The sequence below is a fragment of the Xenopus laevis genome, chromosome 1L (genome assembly GCF_017654675.1).
Source record: "Xenopus laevis strain J_2021 chromosome 1L, Xenopus_laevis_v10.1, whole genome shotgun sequence".
Classification (NCBI taxonomy): domain Eukaryota; kingdom Metazoa; phylum Chordata; class Amphibia; order Anura; family Pipidae; genus Xenopus; species Xenopus laevis.
Genome location: NC_054371.1, coordinates 47,340,192 through 47,362,750, shown reverse-complemented (window position 1 = coordinate 47,362,750; position 22,559 = coordinate 47,340,192). Strand labels below are relative to the sequence as shown.

The 22,559-nt window shown below is 39.0% G+C and overlaps 1 protein-coding gene across 1 annotated transcript in view; it reads left to right on the top strand.

Moving 5' to 3' along the window:
* Nucleotides 1–5,608: 5,608 nt before the first annotated feature.
* The window catches only part of stox2.L (storkhead box 2 L homeolog), a gene marked incomplete at its 5' end in the record, with an annotated part of 21,847 nt that continues 4,896 nt past the window's right edge, over nt 5,609–22,559 (top strand). Inside the window, 2 exon segments of the mRNA NM_001093369.1 lie at nt 5,609–5,764; nt 19,979–22,244. Of these exon segments, the coding sequence (NP_001086838.1) occupies nt 5,632–5,764; nt 19,979–22,244 (2,399 nt within the window).

Here is a 22,559-nt window from a genome sequence, read left to right as displayed (position 1 = left end):
AGTTGTATGCTTTGGTAGGATTAACAAATGGATACCTTAAACAGAAAAAAATGTCCTAAAAAAAAAAAAGGGTCTGTACTTTCTTTCAAACAGCTGCTATAAAAGGGAATGATGGGTAAATGTAATGCTATAATATAAATCAAATTAGCTAGAAACATTCACAAGTCTACATTTGTGGGTGACCCACCAGGGGGGGATACAGGTGGTATATTTTTGTGGGATCAAATTTTTGCAACATTATAAAAATGTGTTTACAAGCCCAGCCTTCTGCTCACTGCAGTGGAAACATTTGTAAATAACCCATGAGCCCTTTAGCTACTTGCAGTGCTAATAATTCATTGGGAAATGACCCACAGTTAAATCTGTTGTAACCCTTACAATCATGCTGATGTCTTGTAGGTGGTAAGTTGTCTTTAAAAGTGGTGTAATCTTTTTTCAGAAAAAAAGCTTGAATCGAGTTTTTTAAAATCAAATTTGTTTTGAATTTGAGTTTTTGGGTCGATTTCATCAGTTTTTTTTTAAATAAATTTTAATTGGTCGAATTTTGAATTTATGGGAGTTTTTTTAAAAACTCGCATGAATTCAGAATTTGACCTTTGATGAATGTGCCTCCCTATTTTTTTATTTTTTTTTTCCCTATAAAACGTGGCATGTCAAACCTCACATATTATGGAAGCCCCAGTGATTGCATTCACTTACCATATACTCCTGTTAGCAGAAAACGGCACCGTGCTTGGGTTCTTCTCAGCAAGCACCACAGAGCCATCCTCCTCTTCTTCTGCTTTGTCTTTCTCTAGTAGCCCCTGGGCCCATGCTTGTGCAGTAAAGTGAAAGTTGGCTTTTTTTGCTAAAGCTCTGCTTTTCTTTCTACTGTGCACACGCCAGTGAACTTTTCTGCTATCAGGAGCACCAGCCTGCAGTACCAGGTAAGTGGATATAATCACTCAGGGGTGCTTAACTTTTGCCCCCCCCTCCCAGTGATCTCACTTTTCCTTCTCTTTTAAAGTCAATAGAACCAGCCAGAGAATAAATTCTTAATTAAAAAGTGCAACTTTTTTTTTTTTTTTTTTTTTTTACAATCTACCACCTCTTTTCACACACATTCATTAAACAGCTTTATATGTATGTATGAATCTACATTGTGTAGCACATTTATAAAAATGTCCCTAGAGTTTTAACACTAGAGGTTGTAGTTGGAATGATCTTGAAGCTGCTGCACATGTATTGTAAAGGCCAATGACGTCGTATCACTGCTGTCAACACCATCTCTGGCATTTTCTGTAAGAAGTGGAATGGGTGATTTCTGGCACCTTCTGCCCTGACTGAGATTCACAAGCAAAGGTGGCCATACACATGCAGATTAAAGCTGCTGAAATCTGTCATTTAGACCAATTCGGCAGCTTATCTGCCCATGTGCGGGGTGTTCCGATGGGTCACAGATCGGCCTGATATTGATTGGGCGATCCTTTAGCGCCCATTTCCTTGGTATAATCTGATTGTTTGGCTCTAGAGCCGAACAATTGTTTGTCTGTATTTTTAGATGGTCAGTGGCCCCCATTTGTATGCTGGGAAGAGTCCAAAAAAGGCAGATCAAAGTCAAAGTAAACTTTATTGTCATCTCAGCAGTATACGGATACACAGTGAGACGACGTGGCTCCAGCTAGTACATATCAAAAAAATGCACATAGAATACACAATAAATATTTAAACATTTGAAATTTGCAATATATTGGCAGCCATTGGATATATACATGTGTAAACATTTAGAATTGTGCAAATAAATTAACAGTTCACAAAGTTAAGTTCACAGTTCAGGTGTGTCTGGAATATAGTGGGAGGGCAGGCAGCGAGTTGAGGAGTCCGATTGTTTGTGGGAAAAAAAGCTTTCGTGCAGCCTGGTTGTTCGGGCTTTAATGCTGCGAAATAGTCTGCCAGATGGGAGCAGCGTGCACAGCCCATGTGAGGGGTTTGTGGCATCCAGTGCAATGCAGGAGGTCTTTCTTGCACAGCGCGTGTGGAAGATGTCCTGCAGTGATGGAAGATACACTCCAATGATGTTCCCAGCTGCTTTGACGGTCTGCTGTAGATTTTTCCAGTCAGCAGCACTGGCACTACTGTACCAGATGGAGATGCAGCTCGTCAGGATGCTCTCTATGGTGCCCCTGTAGAAATCTATGAGGGTGGGAGGTGGCAGGCTGGCCCGTTACAGTCGTCTCAGGAAGTGAAGACGCTGCTGAGCCTTTTTGGTGATAGAGGCAGTGTTGGGGGTCCAGGTGAGGTCATCAGAGATTTGGACTCCCAGGAATTTGGTGTTCTTTACTGTCTCTACCGTGGAGCCGTTGATCTTGAGTGGTGTGTGAGCAGGGCGAGTTCTCCTGAAGTCGCGATCATTTTAGTTTAGACGATCTCTTTAGTTTTATCCACGTTCAGTGGCCGGTTGTTCTCACTGCACCAGACCATCAGCTTCTGAACCTCATCTCTGTACGCCGACTTGTCATTGTGGCTGATGAGCCCCACCACAGTCGTGTCATCGGCAAACTTGATGATGTGGTTTGAGCTGTGTCTAGCTGTGCAGTCATGTGTCAGCAATGTGTACAACAACGGGCTGAGAACACATCCTTGAGGCGCTCCTGTGCTCAATCTGATGGTGCTGGAAAGGTTGTCGCTGATACAAAGTTCGACTGAGGCCTCTCTGACAGAAAGTCCAAAATCCAATTGCACAAATAGGTGCTCAATCCCAGATCACTCAGTTTCCCGCTCAGCTTTTGAGGGATGATGGTATTGAATGCTGAGCTAAAGTCTATGAACAGCATTCTGGCATAATTGTCTTTCTTGTCCAGATGAGTTAGTGAGAGGTGGAGTGCAGAAGATATGGCATCCTCAGTTGACTTGTTTTGGCCGGTATGCAAATTGTAGTGGGTCCAGTGAGCGGGGGAGTGTGCTCTTGATGTAGTATTGAAAAGAAAAAATGAAGACCAATTGAAATGTTGCTTAGAACGAGCCATTCTAAAACATATAATAAAAGGGAACTTAAATATGAAAGACCCCTTTAATGTTTATATAACACCTTACTTTTGTATCGTTGCAACAGCAACTCTCTAATTGGACAACATAAGCTTCTACGCAGCATGTTTGCTTTATAATTAGATGGGACTGTAGAAGTATGAACTTATTCTGGTTTATCCATTCACTGACAGAAGCCAGGGACATGCTGCAACTCAGTGCCTTTGAAACCCCTCTGGCGGAAATAAGATTAAGTAAAAAAAACCTGTTTGTAGCAAGAATCAACAAAAGTTAATGGACTTCACAAATGAGGTTAATAAAGCAGTTCTTTGGCTTCACCACAAACTCTTATTTTATTTAAAGAATATTGTGCTCTTCAATAAGGCTGTTTTTTTCTCTCGTTGCACTAGAACAAAATAATGTTGCTGCAGGCAATGCATCAGTGCAATATGTCTATTGTTATTCATGCTGCAGAACAGTAAAGATAGTGGCCCACTGGTTGTTGGGGGATTGCTGCTGCAGAACTGAAAATGCTCTTGCTTTGACATTTCTCTCAAACAAAAAGCCTTGGATAAATTATAGCAGATTTTTAAAGGTTTGACCCTCCTCTTCGATTTATAAACGTAACATTTTTATTTTTTCAGGGTAAACACACAGCCGTGGAAAGGCATGTTATGATTTAAACCATGGAGAACAAATGCTGTGAGCAGATGCACAAGCCAAAGAAGCAGTTGTCCTCTGCATTTAACCATTTCTAGCTCAAAGTAGATTGCTGTGGGAGTGTACTTCATTAGGTTAAATGTTTGGAAGTAAAATTCAGCATTAAAAACACCCATTAATATTATTAAAAAAAAAAAAAAAAGTGCCATTATTTGCAAATTGCTTATAACCAGCAGTGGTCCTGGTTACCAAGAAAATATATTAAGTTGTAAGGTGTATTAATAGCACTGTTCAAGGTTCTTGTTTTTTTTTTTTTAAATATATTTCCATTATTTCATTAATTTTTTCAAAGGGTCTTGTATTAAAAACATACTTTTTAACATTTATCGTTCTCTCGCTGTTCCTAATTGGGAAGCTGGATTTTGCAAACATGCGGACAGTCCTACGTCCCATAATCTCCTTAAAGTTCTGGATGGTGACAGCAGAGCAGTCTTTGATTGGTGCATTCTCCTTTGTGCCCTCTTAATGATCCCCTTGTCTGCTGCCGCTGATTTACAGCCAGTAACAGATTTACAGGACTTAAAATGGCATCTGTGTCTGATGCCACCCTGAGAGTTGTTAAAGGACAATTACAGATTAGCAACTGATTTTTTGTGGATGTAAGGGGGTAGGTGTAAAAATTGTTAGAGCAACCGTATATTGTATAGTTACATGTACTAAAAGGGAATTATGTTATAAGAAACTAAGGGGAAGATTTATCAAGGGTCGAAATTTTAATTTTCAAGTTTTCTTTACGGTCAAAACTGTAAGATTTGACAAGAGTTATTCAAATTCAATTCAAGTTTTTAAAAAAAATTTGAATTCCATTTTTCTCAAGATTTATCAAACTCTGGCCCTTTAAGGGTTGTGACACGGGCAGATTCGGGAAGATTTAGTCACCTGGCGACTAATCGCCTCTTCACGGGGCGACAATCTCCCCGAACTGCCTTTGCTATAATGAAAAGTCGCCTGCGCTGAAGCACACACGGTGCTTCGTTTTCCGAAGTTGCCTCACGAGGAAACTTCAGACGACTTCGGAAAACGAAGGGTTGCGTGTGCTTTAGTGCAGGCAACATTTCATTATAGCGGACGGGAAGACATGCAAAGGCAGTCTGGGGAGATTGTCGCCCAGTAGAAGAGGCGATTAGTCGCCAGGCGATTAAATCTCCCTGAATCTGCTCATGTGCCTAAGAATTCGAATTAGACTATTCGCCACCTAAAACCGGCTGAATTGACCTCCAGGGAGCTGAGTTGTTTGCAGCCTTTCTTTCGGAGAAAAAATTCAAATTGAGTTTGAAAAAATTTAATTTCAACAATAAACAGAGTTTATGGGAGTTTTTAAAAACTCACATGTAGTTTGCCCGGGTGCAGTAACCCATATCAACCAATCAACAGGTAGAATTTACTGGTCACCTGTTTAAAAGCAAACATCTTGTTGGTTGCTACGGGTTACTGCTCCTGGGCAAACTTTGTGCCTTTTATTAGATATGGGGAGATAATGTCAGCTTTGCAGACATAACTATAATAGATGCTAATCTAGAATATAGAACATTTCACTGCGGTGTATTTACAATTGCAGGTTGTGTTGGGGTTAATAACAAAACATAGCTGAACCAATGGGGCTTTCTAAACAGGAGCATTGTCACATATTCTTCCCTCCAAGTCACAGTTCCCAGCATTACTCCAACAGCTGTGCTTAGTGGAAAGTTGTAGTTCACCAAAACAATTGGTGCAAACTGAAACCAGCCTCATTAATGCACACCTACTGCTGCAATTTTTCTCAACTTTAAACAACCAAGCAAAGAATAGTCTGAGCAATTTTTTAATTGGACATTTGATATGGAATTTGTTTTCTGTTCAAACTGAAACTATACCCATAACAACAACGTGTTTCTTTTGTTTCTTGCAGGTGATGTGTCGCCCATCAGTATGTCTCCAATCAGCCAGTCGCAGTTTATTCCTCTTGGGGAAATCCTATGCGTGGCCATCGCCGCTTTGAATTCAGCCAGAAAGCCCGTCAACCAGGAAGCACTAATTGATCACCTGACAACTTTTTTTCCAGGTGCTGAATATGCCCTAGTCCAAATCTTCTCCATTTTTAATCTTTATTTTCATCTTTATTTATTCTCTATGTATTGTAGTGGAAACCAGACCTGAAGGTTATGATTATAAATTATGCACTTTGACCTTTCTTAACCTTATCTAGGCAGCACAGTTACCCAAGGGTTAATTTTGACTTATTTTAGGAGGCATCATGACAGAAGAAACTTTGGAGAGGCCTTTTCCAGACATTAGCCTGTCCCTTGTCAGTTGTGTTTTTTTTTTTTTTTCTTCTTCTTTTTTTTTTTTGTCATCCCACTTCCATGGAATTCTGTCAGTACTACATACGTTTTTTCCTTAGAGCAAAGGCTCACACTGCATTGGCTTCTCTGCTTTCTGTGGAGCCAAAGCACCTTGTGCCCTTGCCTTTAGAATCCTGTGCTGACTAGGGAGGATTTTTAGATACTTTTATAAAGGTATGCTCCTGCACTAACACTGTGTGATCTTTGATCTTGATTTTATTTGGCAGTGGCATAACTAGTGTGCCGGCCCCCTGCAAAAAAAATCTTCAGAGGGGCCTGGCGCACTCTTATCTACCTCGACTCCACCATATGTCCTGACTCCGCCCACGTTCTGTCCCAACTCCAGCCACTCCCGTCTTCCTTGCTTCCTCCTTCTTGGCCAGTAAGAGTGAGTGGCTGGGAAAGCTACTGTATAGAGGAAGTAGACCCCACAGTCCCGGGCCTTCTGTTCCCTGGCCCCCCTGCGACTGCTGGGTCTGCTTCCTCTATAGTTACGCCACTGCTATTTGGTATGTCTTTTTCTAGGCAGGAGCAAAATTGGAAATTGGTTCTGTTCTTCTTGGTGTACGCAATGCCCTGGCAGGCACAGTATTGTCCTATTGGCTCACACACACTGATCGGATTTCAGTGTGTAAATACATAATTTTCACCAGTGGAGTAACTAGATACTGGGCCCCACTTAATTTTCAGGACCCCAAAAATGTCTAGTGGTTGACTTGTTTTACCAATATTTATTGAAATTGTATATGAATTAGGGCCTCGTGGGGCCCCTATAGCTACTGGACCCCGCTGCAGGGTCTGCTTCCTCTACTGCTATGCCCCTACTTTTCACATATGCATGCCCTAACAAACAATGGCTTGATCTTTTCTCTACCTGCATTTCTACACAGGCAGAGAAAAATGCTAGTGTGCCACTAACCTTAGGGCAATTGCAAATTTGGCTACTTCAGGCTCTTTAAGTTCTAAGTACCACAAAAACACATCACCTAAATACAGCCCCCATAAAGCTGATTGGCAATCATCTGCCCTCTCAGACACTGTGTAATGATGTCACTATGCTTTCTCTGGCCCTTTATTGCTTGACCATGTGACTCACATTTTTTTGTGACCCAAAAACATTTTAGAATCATGCCTGGAAATTTGGGTTCATCGTACCTTTACTGCAAAAGCAAACAGGATATATATTTCATTAACTGAATAGAGTAATCAACCTATTCAATGAAATCTTAGTGAGGAACTCTTAAATCTACAGATTTCATAAGGTTGCAGGGGCGTAACTATAGAGGAAGCAGACCCCAGGGGGCCCACGAGGTATAGGGGCCCCATGAGGTAGAGTCTTGCGCGGAACCAATTTGTTTAACCGGACCAGCATACTTACCCACTTAGACCCACTACCCGACCTGCAAGTACCTTATCCGCGACCCGCTGACCATCAAGAAACAGGAAGTGCTGTCATTTTAAACCGGAAGTGACATCATTAGAAGTAGGCGTGATCAGAAAAAATGGAGTAAAACTCGCTATTGAGTAGACCCGCGGCCTGCAAACACAGAAAACCGCTGACCCGCGTCTATACCCGCTCCCGAAACTTCTACCTGCAGGACTCTACCATGAGGCCATAATTTATATACCGTTTCAATAAATATTGGTAAAACTAGTCAACCTCTAAACATTTTGGGGCCCAGTAATATGTCACTGTAAGGTTGGTTTAATTTTTCAGAACTTTTTATACTTTGGTTTTTAGTCACTTTAAGACATGGCATGGGAGAGGGGAACATAACCTTTACAAATATATTTAATGTTCGGGACTAGTTGCCGCCTTGTGGTTAATCTTGAATGCTTGTGGTTATTTTGTGGTTATTTGCTGTTTCAGACTTTCTGGCACTAAAGTGTCTTCATCTGTTTCACTGCTGCTGCATAAATATGTATATTGACATTTTGGCGAGGTGGTTTTTGTGGTCATTCCAAAAGAAAAAAAAATCCCAGGGTCATAAAAGGTTAGAGCGTATCGAGTTCATAGCTCAGAGTGCTTTTATTGTTTGCATTAAATCCTTATGGCTTTCCACTTCCTTTTGACCTGGCAGTATTTTGATTTTTAAAGAGTTTGTTTAAATGACTACTCTCTGAAATAACATTTATTAGCTGAAACTTGATTTTAATGGGTAAGGATTCGGTAAACCAGAACGCTGACCTCTCTCATAAGGGCTAAGTGGAGTACGTTGCTGTCAGGCACCAAACTGATTCCCTCTTAGGAGATTTACTTACGTTGGAAAATGTGTATGGCCCAGCGAATAAGCCATCTTCTTTATCAGGTTATTTATGGAAAATTTGTGTTTTCGCCCTGGTTTGGACTGATCATTTTTTGTCCTTAGGTTTTCCTTACAATATTTCATAGATATAAGTGAGGGGGGAGGGGGCCTGCTACATTCTACCAGTCAAACCATCACAGCCCTGTTACCCATGCATTCATGACTTTCATTATGCTGTGGACCTGTATCAATGCAAATGTGCAGGTCTGCTTATCTTTAGTTCAGGTGTGGGACCCGTTATCCAGAATGCCAGGGACCTGGGGCTTTCCAGATAATGGATCTTTCTGTAATTTGGATCTTCATTCCTCAAGTCTACTAGAAAATCATGAAAACATTAAATAAACCAAGTAGGCTGGTTTAGCCTCCAATAAAGATTAATTATATCTTAGTTTGGATCAAGTACAAGATACTGTTTTATTATTACAGAGAAAAAGAAAATAATTTTTTAAAATTTTGATAATTTGGATGAAATGGAGTCTATGTAAGATGACCTTTCTATAATTCAAAGCTTTCTGGATAATGGGTTTCCGGATAACAGGTCCCATGCCTGTATCTGCTGTACCTCTAGCCATGTATTGCTGCCCTTTGTCATGGGATAAAGCGGCACTCAGAAGTTTGGCTTTAGATTTCCTCTAGAATTGTCTTTATGTTCTGTAGGGTTTCATGTAAGTAAATACAATCACTTGGGGGTGCCTAACATTTGGCACCCCCAAGTAGTAAACTACTTTCCTGCTCCTTTTAAGGAAAAATCTGTCTGGTACGTTTATTGCAATGTTCTAGAAACTATAGTGAAACTGACTCCTTTTGATTTTTTTTTTTTTAAGCAAAGTGCAGTAATTGGCCTTTCCAGTATATAACGTTATTTATATTTACTGCACCTCTATATCTGTGTTCAACATAGAAGCCAACTGATTTCTATACACTCAGAGGCACATTTATCAAAGGTTGAATATCAAATTCATGTGAGTTTGTAAAAACTCCCCTAAACTCCCATGAATTTAAAATTTGACCAGTTGAAATGTAATAAAGCAATCGAATTTTTTCAAATTTTTTTCAAAATTAAATTTTCTCTGAAATAAATTCAAATGTCAGGAAGGCTGCAAACCACTCCAAATTGATCTCTGGACGTCTCCCGTTGATTTAAACCGCAATTTGGCAGGTTTAAGGTGGTAAATAGTCGAATTTGATTAATATCGATATCGAATTTTTTGAAAAAAAAAATCGTATTTGAATAACTCCCCAGTCGCATTTGACAGTTTTGACCATAAAAAAAAAATGGAATTTCGAATTTGAATTTTCAATTCTACCCTTGATAAATCTGCCCCTTAGTGTCTCATCTGATTGAGTTTTTTTATTTATAAAATGAATAACAACTTACCATAAGTGCATTTACTGCTAACAGAATAACCCTGACCATTCTACAGTAGCACTCTCGCATGAAGCAGCATGTAGCTGATGCTGATAGTTATTAAGCTTTTAAATTCTTGAAAGGGACTGAGAATTTTTTTTGTTCTGCCTTAGAATGTCTTCAGATTTGTAGATGTGTATCATGGTCAGCAATTCAGCTGTTCCTTGGACCTTTTAGCTGTCTCTGTCTCTGAAGAATGCAAATTTGCAGACTGAGGGTAACCAAGCATAAGGTCTAGTAAATGTGTGCTATGAAATAAGCTTGGTGGTAAAATGTAAAATAGTTTCGCTGCCCGCAAAGTGCCATTTCATTATTTTATTTCCTAAGTTTGTATTACATCTAATTAGTATGAATCTGAAACTGAAACAAAGTTCTCCATAAAAACAACATTCAAAGAATTCATTGCTAAGAGCTTTTAATTTATCATCTGTGCGGGATTATTCCCCTCACTCCTCCAGACGTCCCATAAAAATTAAGGTTTTCACTAGTTCTGGAAAAGAGGAAAACGTTGCTTTTTATATTTCATCTGCAAGTCTGACAAAAATAAATAGTATGTAATGAGAAACACATTATTAGAAGTGTCATAAATTGGAACATTTGGATTAAAGCAGGGTTTTGTGGTATGCAAAAAAAAGGCGTAACATTTGGTTAAACTTGAAAGATGTTGACATTGTTGTAAATGTTAATAGTGCAGGTATGGGATCCGTTATCCAGAAACCTGTTATCCAGAATTATGGTAAGGCTGTCTACCATAGACTCTCATTTTATACAAATACAGGTATGGGACCTGTTATCCAGAGTGCTCAGGACCTGGGGTTTTCCAGATAATGGATCTTTTCAGAATTTAAATCTACTAGAAAATCATGTAAACATTACATTTATGTAAACATAAACACGATAGGCTGGTTTTACTTCCTATAAGGATTACTTATATCTTAGTTTGGCTCAAGTACAAGAGAAAAAAGGAAATCATTTTTAAAACATTTGGATAAAATGGAGTCTATGGGAGCCTTTCTGTAATTAGGAGCTTTCTGGAGAACGGGTTTGCTGGTAACAAATCGCATACCTGTAACTCAAATTTTTTTCTCTGTAATAATAAAACAGTACCTTATTCCTTATTGGAAGCAAAACCAGCCTATTGGGTTTATTTAATGTTTACATGACTTTATAGTAGACTTAAAGGGGTTTTTCGCCTTCCAAACACTTTTTTTTTATTTTTCAATTCAGTTGTTTTTAGATTGTTCCCCAGAAATAAAGACTTTTTTTCAATTACTTTCCATTATTTATTTTTTACTGTTTTTCCAGAATCTAAGTTTAAAGTTGATGGTTCCTGTGTCTGGTGTTTAGAGTCTGTGCCTGAATTACTGCGCTGCCCGACTCAAACGATTACAATTTTGCAACATTTAGTTGATACATTTCTATCCATTTAGAACAGTTTACAGGGTCGGTGACCCCCCCCCCCCCCAGGGCTGCTTCAGAAGGTGAAAAAGGTTACACTTCAATATTAGAAGAACGGTGACACATAGAAAATAGAAAGTCATTGGAAAAAGTTATTTCTGTTGATCTAGCTGAAGACAACTAGTTGTTTGAATGTGAACCACCCATTTAAAGTATGAAAATCAAAATTACGGAAAGATCCATTATCCAGAAAATCCCAGGTCCCGTGCATTCTGAAATTACCAGTCCCATACCTTAAATATAACAATATATCAAGTAGTTAACTGGGTAATCCAGATTCCCAGCATTTCTGTATTTTGCCCATTTATCTAAAGTCCCAGATGGAAAGTTTTGTTGTTTTTTTTTTTTTGTTTTTTTTCCCCCCTTTTTAAAGAATTGGTACAGGTATTTCCTTTGATAATTGATTTAATTCATAATAATATTTAACTGCTTTGAGCAGTGAAACCCCATTCTGTTCAGTATAGTGTATTGTTTATATGGGGTGAAAGGATTCAGACGGTGCCTGTTCCCCGTCTAAGGTGTTAGAATTGATGTCACGGTCGGCACCCTAAATTCAGAACCAATGCTAAGCACCTGTTCACGGCTCTTGCTTCTGCATTTAACAGCCGCCTTTCACCTCGGAAGGAGGCCTCGGCTAATCGGATGCCACCAGGTCTTATTAAGGGAGGTGCCAAGCGAAAGGTTCTGAACGAACAAAGGGGCACAACAGTAATGCAAAGTCTTTTGGGCAGACGGTCTCGGTACAAGGTGTAGACAGAAAGCGTAGTCAGATCAGGCTGGGTCGGAGCAGGCAGAGTACAAACTGAGTCAGGCAGGCAAGGTTCAAACCAGGAGATCAATCAGAAGGGATACGGAATAAACAGTCGGTTACCAGGCAGGGGTCAGGATACAGAATTAAGAATCGTCAAAAATCAGGCAGGGATCACAACAGGTATCAGAATCCGACAAGAACAAACTCAGAAGGCACAGGAATTCTCTAGGAATGAACCTATAAAGGGCAGTGAAAAAATACAGTGTCTCTTTAAATACTTTAAACTTGCGCGCTGGCGCCTATAAAAACAGAAGAGGCGCGCCTTAGTTACCGGCGCCTACGAATAGGAGCGGCGTGACGTGCTTCCCGCCGATGGCGTTGGGGGCGTCCGCACCTCTGGACAGTAAGTTATTACAATTGAGCTGTGAAAAATCTGTGCTTTTTTTAAAAAAAATAAGTTATAAATGTTCTAGCCATGCTTTTTCTGTCTCAATGAACAAATAAGATATGTCTGTATTCCTGTGCAGACCACAGTGTGCTTATAACTGTTCATTCCCTTCTTGTGTAAAGTCATTATTTATGAAAGCAAGTTCTGTTTGTTGATATGGAATCATAGAGTATTTAAGTAAAACACACAGTCCAGTCTGTGTATTATTTCAGTAAAGTGTGTGTTACTCGGTGGTTTCCTCTGAGCTTTATATTTCTGCTTTTCATTTGACCAATATATATATATATTTTTTTTTCTTCCCCATGTTATCGACTTTGTGCGGTAGACTTTTTTTTTCCCCCAAGTTCATGCTAATACCAACCAGACAGAACGGTGAATGTACGTTAATATTTTTTTTTTCTCTATTGCTTCTACCTCTGTTTGTGAATGTACCGTTCCTTTTTTTTTTTCCTGCGACATATAAACTCTCTTGCATAAAAGAATGTTCTCATCGTGTTATGATCTTGCCATGGAAAGCTGAATAGTTCCTAATCATAAATGATTAAAGGTACAGTATAGTGCATTCATTTGGGTCCTGGTCTGAAAACTATGGTAATCCTACTCCCTTGGTATTGAATATTGAGTTTCAGATTCAGGACTGCTGTTTACCAGGGTCAACAGCTAAAATTAATCAGGCACTCAAAAAAAAAAAAAAAAAACTCCAGAAAATTATGCTTAAAAAAAAAAATTCTTTATTGACATAATATCTTATTTGCTTTACGCACTTCATGCTTCACAAGCACTTAGTCATAGGGTAGTAGGCAAGTGTTTCTTGTTCTTTCAGTGCCTGTATGCTTTTAGATGTTGATACATAGGGGGGAATTCACAAAGGGACAAAATAAAAGTGGAGATTAAAATGTCAGATTTGCCTTAGCTTTTACTAAACCTGTCAGTCAGCCATCAAATTGGAATTTCCGGGGGAGGGAGTTTATTTTACCTAGGAAAATTATATAAAAAAAAAAAATCAGGATAACCTGGGCTTTCTAAATCTGCCTACATGTTTGTGTAATTCCACTTCTGTAAAGGTCTAAATACAAAAAATACTATTTTGCATAATATAGGGATTTGTATCAGAAATGTTTAATTATCTTAGGTCTACTGTATAATTGCTGCTAAAACTAAAAATTGCCTGGGAGACTTTACTTTTTTACTTAGGGTTAGACAGAAACTTGTGCCCCGACTATAAAATGCTAATCCTGATTTAATATGATAATAATTCCCCAATAGGGCACCTACAAGAGGTGTGAACTGAAGCAGAGTATATTATTTTAGAATTGATCTGATACACAGGGAAGAGTTATACTGAACTTTACTCCATTTTTAAAATGTTGTTTTTGCGCCATTTTTATGTCGTTTGAAAGACAAATTTATAAAAGTGTCTGTAAACTGTCTTTCTTTCACTAAAATAGGAAAAGTGTCGGTTGAGTCTAAATTTAGGCGGATTTCTGTTTGTGAATATGGAGAAAGTCTACCACCACTTTTACTCCAAAAATGGTCTCTCTGCACTTTTGTGAATTCCCCCCCAAACTGTTTTGGCTCCCTTCGCTAGGGTTCTGTAGCTGGCACACATGGACCATGTATTACAATTTAGTGGGTTATTAATTGCTTTATTTTTTCCACCAATATATTGTGGATTACATGCTATCGTATTTTTCTGTTCACCAACATTTTTCCTAGCAGTTCATGCTTCTACCTAGACAAAGCTGCATTTTTAGGGCACAAAAAGTTGGTAAAATTGTAGTAGCCTATCAAAGGAAAAATAGCTGCTTCAGGATTTGGCGTATGGTTTTGTGCAATTGCTTTGTTTCTTGGGTGGTTTGCACCAGGTATTCAAATTTTAATGCACGTAGAGGGTTTTCCATAGAAAACATTAAATAAACCCAATAGGCTGGTTTTGCTTCCACTAAGGATTAATTATATCTTGGTTGGGTTCAATTGCAAGGTACTACAGGTATGGGACCTGTTATGCAGAATGCCCCGGACCTGGGGTTTTCTGGATAATGGATCTTTCCGTAATTTGGATCTTCATACCTACTAGAAAATCCAGTCTACTAGAAAATCATGTAAACATTAAATAAACTCAATAGGCTGGTTTTGCTTCCAATAAGGATTGATTTTATCCAGTGGCATAACTACCGGGGGAGCAGGGGGTGCAATTGGGCCAGGGCCCGCACCCCCTCAGGGCCCCCCCATCAGCTCGCGTGCCACTAATGCTGCCATTTCCGGGCATACTGTGGGGTGCGGGGGGCCCAGCTGCACGTCCCGCGCCAGGGCCTGCCCCCCTCTAGTTACGTTGCTGATAATATCTTATTTTGGATCAAGTACAAGGTACTTTTTTAAATTACAGAGAAAATGGAAATCATTTTTTTTAAATATTTAGATAAAATGTAGTCTATGGGAGACAGCCTTTCTGTAATTCTGAGCTTTCTGGATAACGGGTTTCCTGATAGAAGATCCCATACCTCTATAGATAAGAGGGAACATTTGCCCATGGGACAGAGTTAAAACGGCGTAAACCACTTGACTCTATGGGATCACAAAAAAAGTGGCATCCGTTCCGGGAGGAAAAGTTAAAACCCGGGGTTCTGCTGTAGTAATTAAATTTGTCTGTCCCTTGTTAAAAAAAAAAAAAAAAATACCTGTAATGATGTGGGAATTGGAGCCATGGTTGGGGGAGGAGACTGATTTATGCTACATTGTTTTAAGAGTCAGAACCAGGAGTGCAGCAAGGGACAGAAAAATAATTATTTCAATTGTAGTTGCATTAATAAATGATAGCAAAACCACTGCACGTTATTTATTTATAGTAGAAACTTGCTTAGAACTGCGTTTTCTTTTATTGGGTTACCTTTTGTTTTTGGATTTATATCCCCTTTTGAATGTGTAGATGCTATGACAATTTCTTCATACATGTTCTTGTGGCGGAATATAGCTGTTTTGCATGTGTGTCTCTCAGAGCTATTGCTGTCTTCTGGTAAAGAAGGGCTTGTGATGGGTTGCCCAAACTGTGGCCCTTGAAGTTTGGGATCCCAGTTCCAGAACTGTAAATCATGTTCCCAGAATGGGTGCTCAATCTTGTATACCAGTCACATGAAAAAATGCCTGCTAAAGGCGGTAGGTAAACCGCTTTAATTAGTCATTTATTAACAATTGTAATAAAATAACTTCATAGTGACAGTTGCAAGAAAGCTGAGCTGTGAGCTTATCAGTTACCCTACGGCCATCAACGAAGAAATCCGCACCAGCATTATTCATTTACTATGAATGACTCTAAAGACAAGTGGTCCTTTTGCCTAGAAGATGTATTCGAGCTCACTCTATTAAAATCACCAGACATCATGTCTCTCTACATGCAGAATTTTGTTTGTACTGTAATCTGTTATTTGATTGGGCTAATACCTCTGCTAGGAAAAGAAGCTGCCCCCCCTTATAAGATATATTGGATCTATAGGTGGCCATAGACTCAAAGATCCGCTCGTTTGGCAACATCGCCAAACGAGCAGATCTTTCCCCGATGTGCCATTAACAAGCATGGCTATATCGGGGGTAATCTGATTTTTTGGCCGTATGGCCGAACGATCCGATTACAATGTGCCAGGGGCTCTAGCGGGATCGGTCGGGTCAAAATCAAACCTGACCGATCGACCAAACGACTGATCTCCCTGGACGAAAGATGTCGGCGCACACCACACACGATCCAAAACTCGTACGAATCCATGATTCATACGATAGGATCTGTGTGTCTATGGCCACCTTAACTGTCCATGAATATCTGACACCCAACTGCTGCATGAAGACAGAATGAAGAGAAAGAGAAACAGATGCTGAGAGAGGAATAGTGAAGATAAACTTGATTATTTCAGAAACGATGCAGAATATTTAATTGATTGCATTTAGAATGTTTCTTATATCAGTATGATGACGCTTATATTACATTTTCATTTTCGCGATAGTTCCCCTCTAAGTGGTTGAAGTCTATTCTTATTGCACCCTCAAGGATGTGCTATCATTTTAAGGTTCCAGTTTAAAAGAAGCGGTTTCTGAATTTAGAAACCACCATGTGTTTTGATTTTCATGTGTTTTTCAATTTACACCTATTCACAAGGCACTTCATGGGCTACATTTATTTTTTTTTATTTTTTTTACATTCTTTGGTTTTTTTCTGTTTTCCTCCTTCATGTATGTTGTTTTTCCCATAATGGCAGATGTATGCAGCAGAGAAAATGGGCCTCTTGAATTGGCAAGGTTCACCTGGGGTCAGCAGTACTTGTGAGCAACAAACAAGAGCTAATCTTGTGTCTGTGAGCCGTGTGTCATGGCAGAGCAAGCCTCTCTTGAGATTCACAAAGCGTACGTGTCTGATGATTCAGTGTCCAGACACATTCTGCTTTTGAATTATTGAACGACATTGTCTTAAGAAACAGGGCTTCTCCTGTCTTACAGAAGTTTAAAGACCACAACAGCTAGCGTAAGGTTTTCCTAATATCCAATGCATGCTTTTAGATGTGTGATTCAACCAAAACATGGCTGCGTAGTCTGACCGCAGAACAAAACAAGATGTTACTGGGACGTTGCTTGCTTATTTTTATATATATATATGTGTGTGTGTGTGTGTGTATGTATATATGACATGTGTGTATATGTCTGTAACTGCATCATTTAAAATATTATTCTGTAACATTGTGATTTGTTAACGTTAATAATATTACTCAGCCCTCTTACTAGGTCTATGGTTCTTTTTTGAAAGCAGACAAATAAAATACATGGAATATATTGAGTAATAAGTCAAGCAACTGTTAAAATATTAAAGTATTCAACAAAATATTTACAGTTAGAATTTTTACAGGTATGTATAATCTCATAATAATAATAATAATCATAGTCTCATGCGGCCTTTAGCAAACAAGGGGGTTTATTATATACTAGACATTAAGCCCGTTAAATTAACGGGCGCTAGAACATATGTAGTCAAACATTTATAAAAACAGAATTGTTCTGGTCTAAAAAAAATTTGCCAGAGACGGTCCGTGGGGCACATGCGCAGTAATTCGCCAGAGACAGTCCGTGGGGCACATGCGCAGTAGCGCAATCCCACGGACACATGGACTGGACGCAGAGACACTTCAACTTTATTATATAGGATGAACAGAGGCGCTAAACTGCATAGGCTGCCAATAACGGCCAGTCAATTCTCACCTTTTAATTTTTCAACTTGTAATTGCTGATTAGTTGCTATTGGTAACTGCACTGCAGTCCTGTGGTTATAGTCGCATGTTCAACTTCATACATGGGACTTGTGTGGGGCATGTGTACTCTATATTATTGTTTTTAATTAAGCTATATTAAAACTTGGTTGAACGGTTTATTAAATTGTTGGACAACAAAGTGCTGGAGAGTGAAATTGAGAGCACTTCCAGTTCACACAGAATCCCATTGCTTTAGTTCTTTAGAGCCTATTAGGTAAAGACAAGAGGTCCTCTGTACTCAACTCTTTCTATTACATATGGGGAAATAAGTTTTATACCATGTATATACCATGCACAACCATGATTAAACTATTGATAACCTAGTTAAATGCTTCCTAAAGACATTAAATGTCCATTTTGACATTTATGTATATGTACACTTATGTATAAGGTTATTGGAGTGCCAGATAATTATCATAATATATGTAGATCTTCTGCTTCTCCTTTTTTCTTATAGTCTCCACTTTCTTCTGATACAGTGTAGCCTTTTGCCCTCAATTGGACACTTCCCCATCCATCGTTAGCAGTTAAGAATGTAAACTTTTGAATTTGTTACCAAATCTTCTGCAGTACCATGCACTGTTTTGCATGATTTTTCTCTTTAAATGCAGAAAAAAAATGTAAATATGTGAATTTCTGTTTTATCAGTTTGTATGCGGTGTCGCTGGCAGGTAGCCTGGTAATCTGGTTTATTCCCACACTCCAAAAACTTCTAGGCAGGTTAATTGGTTCCTAATAAAGTGGACCATCACTTTTTATTTTATTTATTTATATATATATATATATATATATATATATATATATATATATATATATATATATATATACTGTGAAAGGCTTTAGCACACACTTCAAAAGTTACACACCTGGGTGCAGTTCAGAAATCAAATATCCAAAGGCAGAAAAAGCTGAAGCACACCAGGATTTTCTTCAAAAAGATAAAGCTTTTATTACATCAACGTTTCGGCCCTCGCATGGAGCCTTTATCGAGATACAAACTTACACGAGTGAAAGGTTTTTAAAGTCTCACCCAGCTAACACCCACCTCCCAAACACACCCACAATGCAGGTGGACGAAATAATCATTTTAGTGAACATTTTCTTTAGTGTGGCTAGATTTCATACCAGATGCAATCTGAAAGACAAAATGTATAATACCCTGAGTGCTAAAAGGTTATAACATGTATAAATATACAGAAAGTGCTGAATAATATATATTAAAATCTCATACAAATTCAGTTAAAGTTTTTTTTTTGTTAAATATAAAAACAAAGAATGGTAATGAACTGAATGCAGAAAATATTTAATACTGAATCTTATTAATATTCAAGTTAAACCTGAGCCAGTTATCTCTTATCCAAAAAAGGGGAAAAGGAACAATATTCGTTTAAACCACGTGGAGCTACAGTATCTAATGTTCTAATCCAATAAACCTCTTTTTGAAGTAGCAACCGGTCCCAGTCACCTCCCCTATTGGGTTCAGGTACCAAGTCTATGCCCATAAATTTTAAGGTGGGAAGGCCGTGTCCCTTTAATAGGAAATGTTTAGGTAATGGTAGATCGGATTTACCGGTTTCTATGGCCCTTTTAATTGAAGATCTATGGTTACCCATTCTCTCATGTAAAGTGTTTTGTGTCTTCCCCACATATGTTAAGCTATATATATATATATATATATATATATATATATATATATATATATATATATATATATATATATATATATATATATATATATATATATATATATATATATATATATATATATATAAATCGCCAGTTACATTAACGAATATGCTTTGAAATGGAATTTCCAGTGTTAGCTCTGTAATTTATACCATGCTCTGATAAAAAATATATATATATATTAGTTGTGTAGGTGTGCATAATAGTGTTTTCTACCTTGGCAAGATTTTGTTGAAGATGTTTGTGTAATAGAGCCTCTCATTGAACAATCTGCTGTGTTTGATACACAGTCCTAGTTTACATGATGGCACACAGGAAATTTACATGCATGAACTTCTGTCATAGCAGTCACTGTTTCTCAATGAAGGCTAGAATGATACCCTAGCCAGTCTGTCTACAGCTACAGTACTCCTTTGAAGATATGAGCACACTGCAAATTTTGGGAAATATGTAATTCATCAATAGAAATATGACCATAGGCCAAGTAAATAATCAAAAGATTTAAGAAAGGTAATTTCAGAAGTATGAAATGTTTATTATTTTGCCATCTCACTACTAATATATATATATATATATTTTTTTTTTTTTTCAGGTGTACCCACTCCAAGTCCAGAGGTACTTCGGCATACACTTAACATGCTTGTGCGAGAGAGAAAGATCTACCCTACTCCCGACGGATATTATATTGTTACACCGCAGACCTATTACATAACCCCATCTCTTATAAGAACTAACAGTAAATGGTACCACTTGGATGAGAGGATACCTGACCGGTCTCAGTGTACCTCTCCACAACCAGGAACTATAACACCATCCCCTTCAGGATGTGTCAGGGATAGAACTCTCTCCAAAAACCACTGCGACTCTTGTCATTGCTGCAGGGAAGATATGCATAGCCTTCATGCATCAACCCTACAAAGGAGATCCCCAAAAGACTGCAAAGACTCGTACTGCCCTCCATCCATTTGTCAGATTCCCCCCACTGAGAAAAGCAAAAGTACCATAAATTATTCATATAAAACGGATACGCTCACAAAATCTAAAGATGGGGAAAAGCCATCTAAAAAATTTGGCCTGAAATTGTTTAGGCTAAGTTTTAAAAAGGATAAGGCGAAACAACTAGCCAATTTTTCAGCTCAGTTTCCTCCTGAAGAATGGCCCCTAAGAGACGAGGACACTCCAACCACTATACCCCGAGAAGTAGAAATGGAAATTATCAGGCGAATAAACCCAGACTTGACAGTAGAAAATGTTGTGAGGCACACTGCACTAATGAAAAAACTTGAAGAAGAAAAATCTCAGAGGAGCAAGGCTGGGTCATCGGCTCACCACAGCGGGAGAAGTAGGAGGAGTAGGACTCACAGGAAAACTCATGGAAAATCTCGTTCTCACAGCAAGAATAGGGCTTCCAAAGGTGACCCATCTGAGGGTTCACATTTAGACATACCTGCAGAAAGAGAGTATGAATTCTACCATCCTCGGAATCGTTCACCCAGGGAGGGATGTTTTATAATGGAGCGCAAAGGAGGAGAGAATTTTGTTGTGCTTAGCAATCCAAGCATGATTGAGTCTCATTTTCCTATTACACCAGAATGGGATGTCTCTGGTGAACTGGCCAAAAGGAGAACTGAAATGCCTTTTCCTGAGCCCTCGAGGGGTAGTTCCCATTCCAAGGTCCACCGTAGCCACAGCCATACACAGGACAGAAGATCAAGAAATGAACGGTCAAATAAATCCAAGGAAAGGTCTAGGTCGATGGACAACTCAAAGGGGCCTTTAAGTGGTGCTTCTTTAGGTACACCAGATGATCTAGGGGAAGGCTGCAGTCTTGATGAGAAAACACCAAGCCAGTCTTATATTGATGACGGTACTTTAAGACCAACCCACTCATTGACTCATCAACGGACTCTGTCCTATAAAGACCCATGCATAACTGAACTTGCTAGCGGTGGTGCAGATACTCCTAAATCATGCAGCTTAATAGAACAAGGCAAACTTCCAGATACATTATCCTCATACAGTGAACTCAACTCTTGTTCCAAAAAAACAGCAGATGACTATTTTCAGTGCAACACATCTAGTGAAACAATTCTCACTGCTCCATCCCCTTTAGGAAAAAATAATAAAGAAGATGTTGATATTCCAAGTCTCACAGAAAGCTTGAAAAGATTGTCTCCTGCTGAAAAGCCTCAGCAACACATAGCCAGAGAACAAGGCGAATACCGTGAAGACTCGCCAAAGGCCCAGATTAGTAGCGTTCTATCCGTTGCTCCTTCTGGCCAAACGTCTGAGGTGATTTCTAATGGGCGATTGGTGCCACATCATAATGCAGAATCGAGTAGCCTTGACAAAAGGAAAGAAATATTCAGTAAAGATACTTTGTTCAAACCTTTGCACAATAGCCTATCTGTGAACAGTTTTCATAAATCTGGTGTGAACTTGATAAAATCACACCAAAAAACTTCTCCTGAAACACTGCCAGCAAGCGTTGAAAACTTTGAGCAACCTATCACCACCTCTGTTTCCCAAAGCCTTGCCGTCTCACCAAGGCCCCAGGAGCCTACAGCAAATCCAGAAGCCTCGTTTGATTACTACAATGTCTCAGAAGATGACGAGTCTGAGGAAGGCACACAAAAGCCTGCAGAAGAGGAAAAAAACCAAGATGATGTGGGCACGATGCAGTGGCTGCTACAGCGGGAGAAAGAGAGGGATTTGCAACGGAAGTTTGAGAAGAACCTCACACTTCTGAACCCAAAGGAAAGTGAAAACAGTAGCAGCCAGAGAGCCACACATTCCGCTCGCTTAGATAGCATGGACAGTAGCAGTATCACTGTAGATAGTGGATTTAACTCCCCACGGTAAGAGCTGGAAGCGTTCTCTACCTCTAAAATCTGTTTGAAAATACTTGCAATGCTATACATTTTTATTTTATACGATTTGGAGTATTATTCCTTAAGAATATACTGTACAGCATTTGAATGCATTGCATTAAGCAGGAATTTTCAAGTGCGGCTACACTGCACCACCAGATTTTATTCCTGTGGCCACAGTATGTCTGAGAAACCCAGCGAGGCCAGTAAATATTTTGGCCTGGCTGCAGTTGCTCACAGCTCTACAGGTATATGATCCATTATCTGGAAACCTGTTATCCAGAAAGCTCTTAATTACAAGAA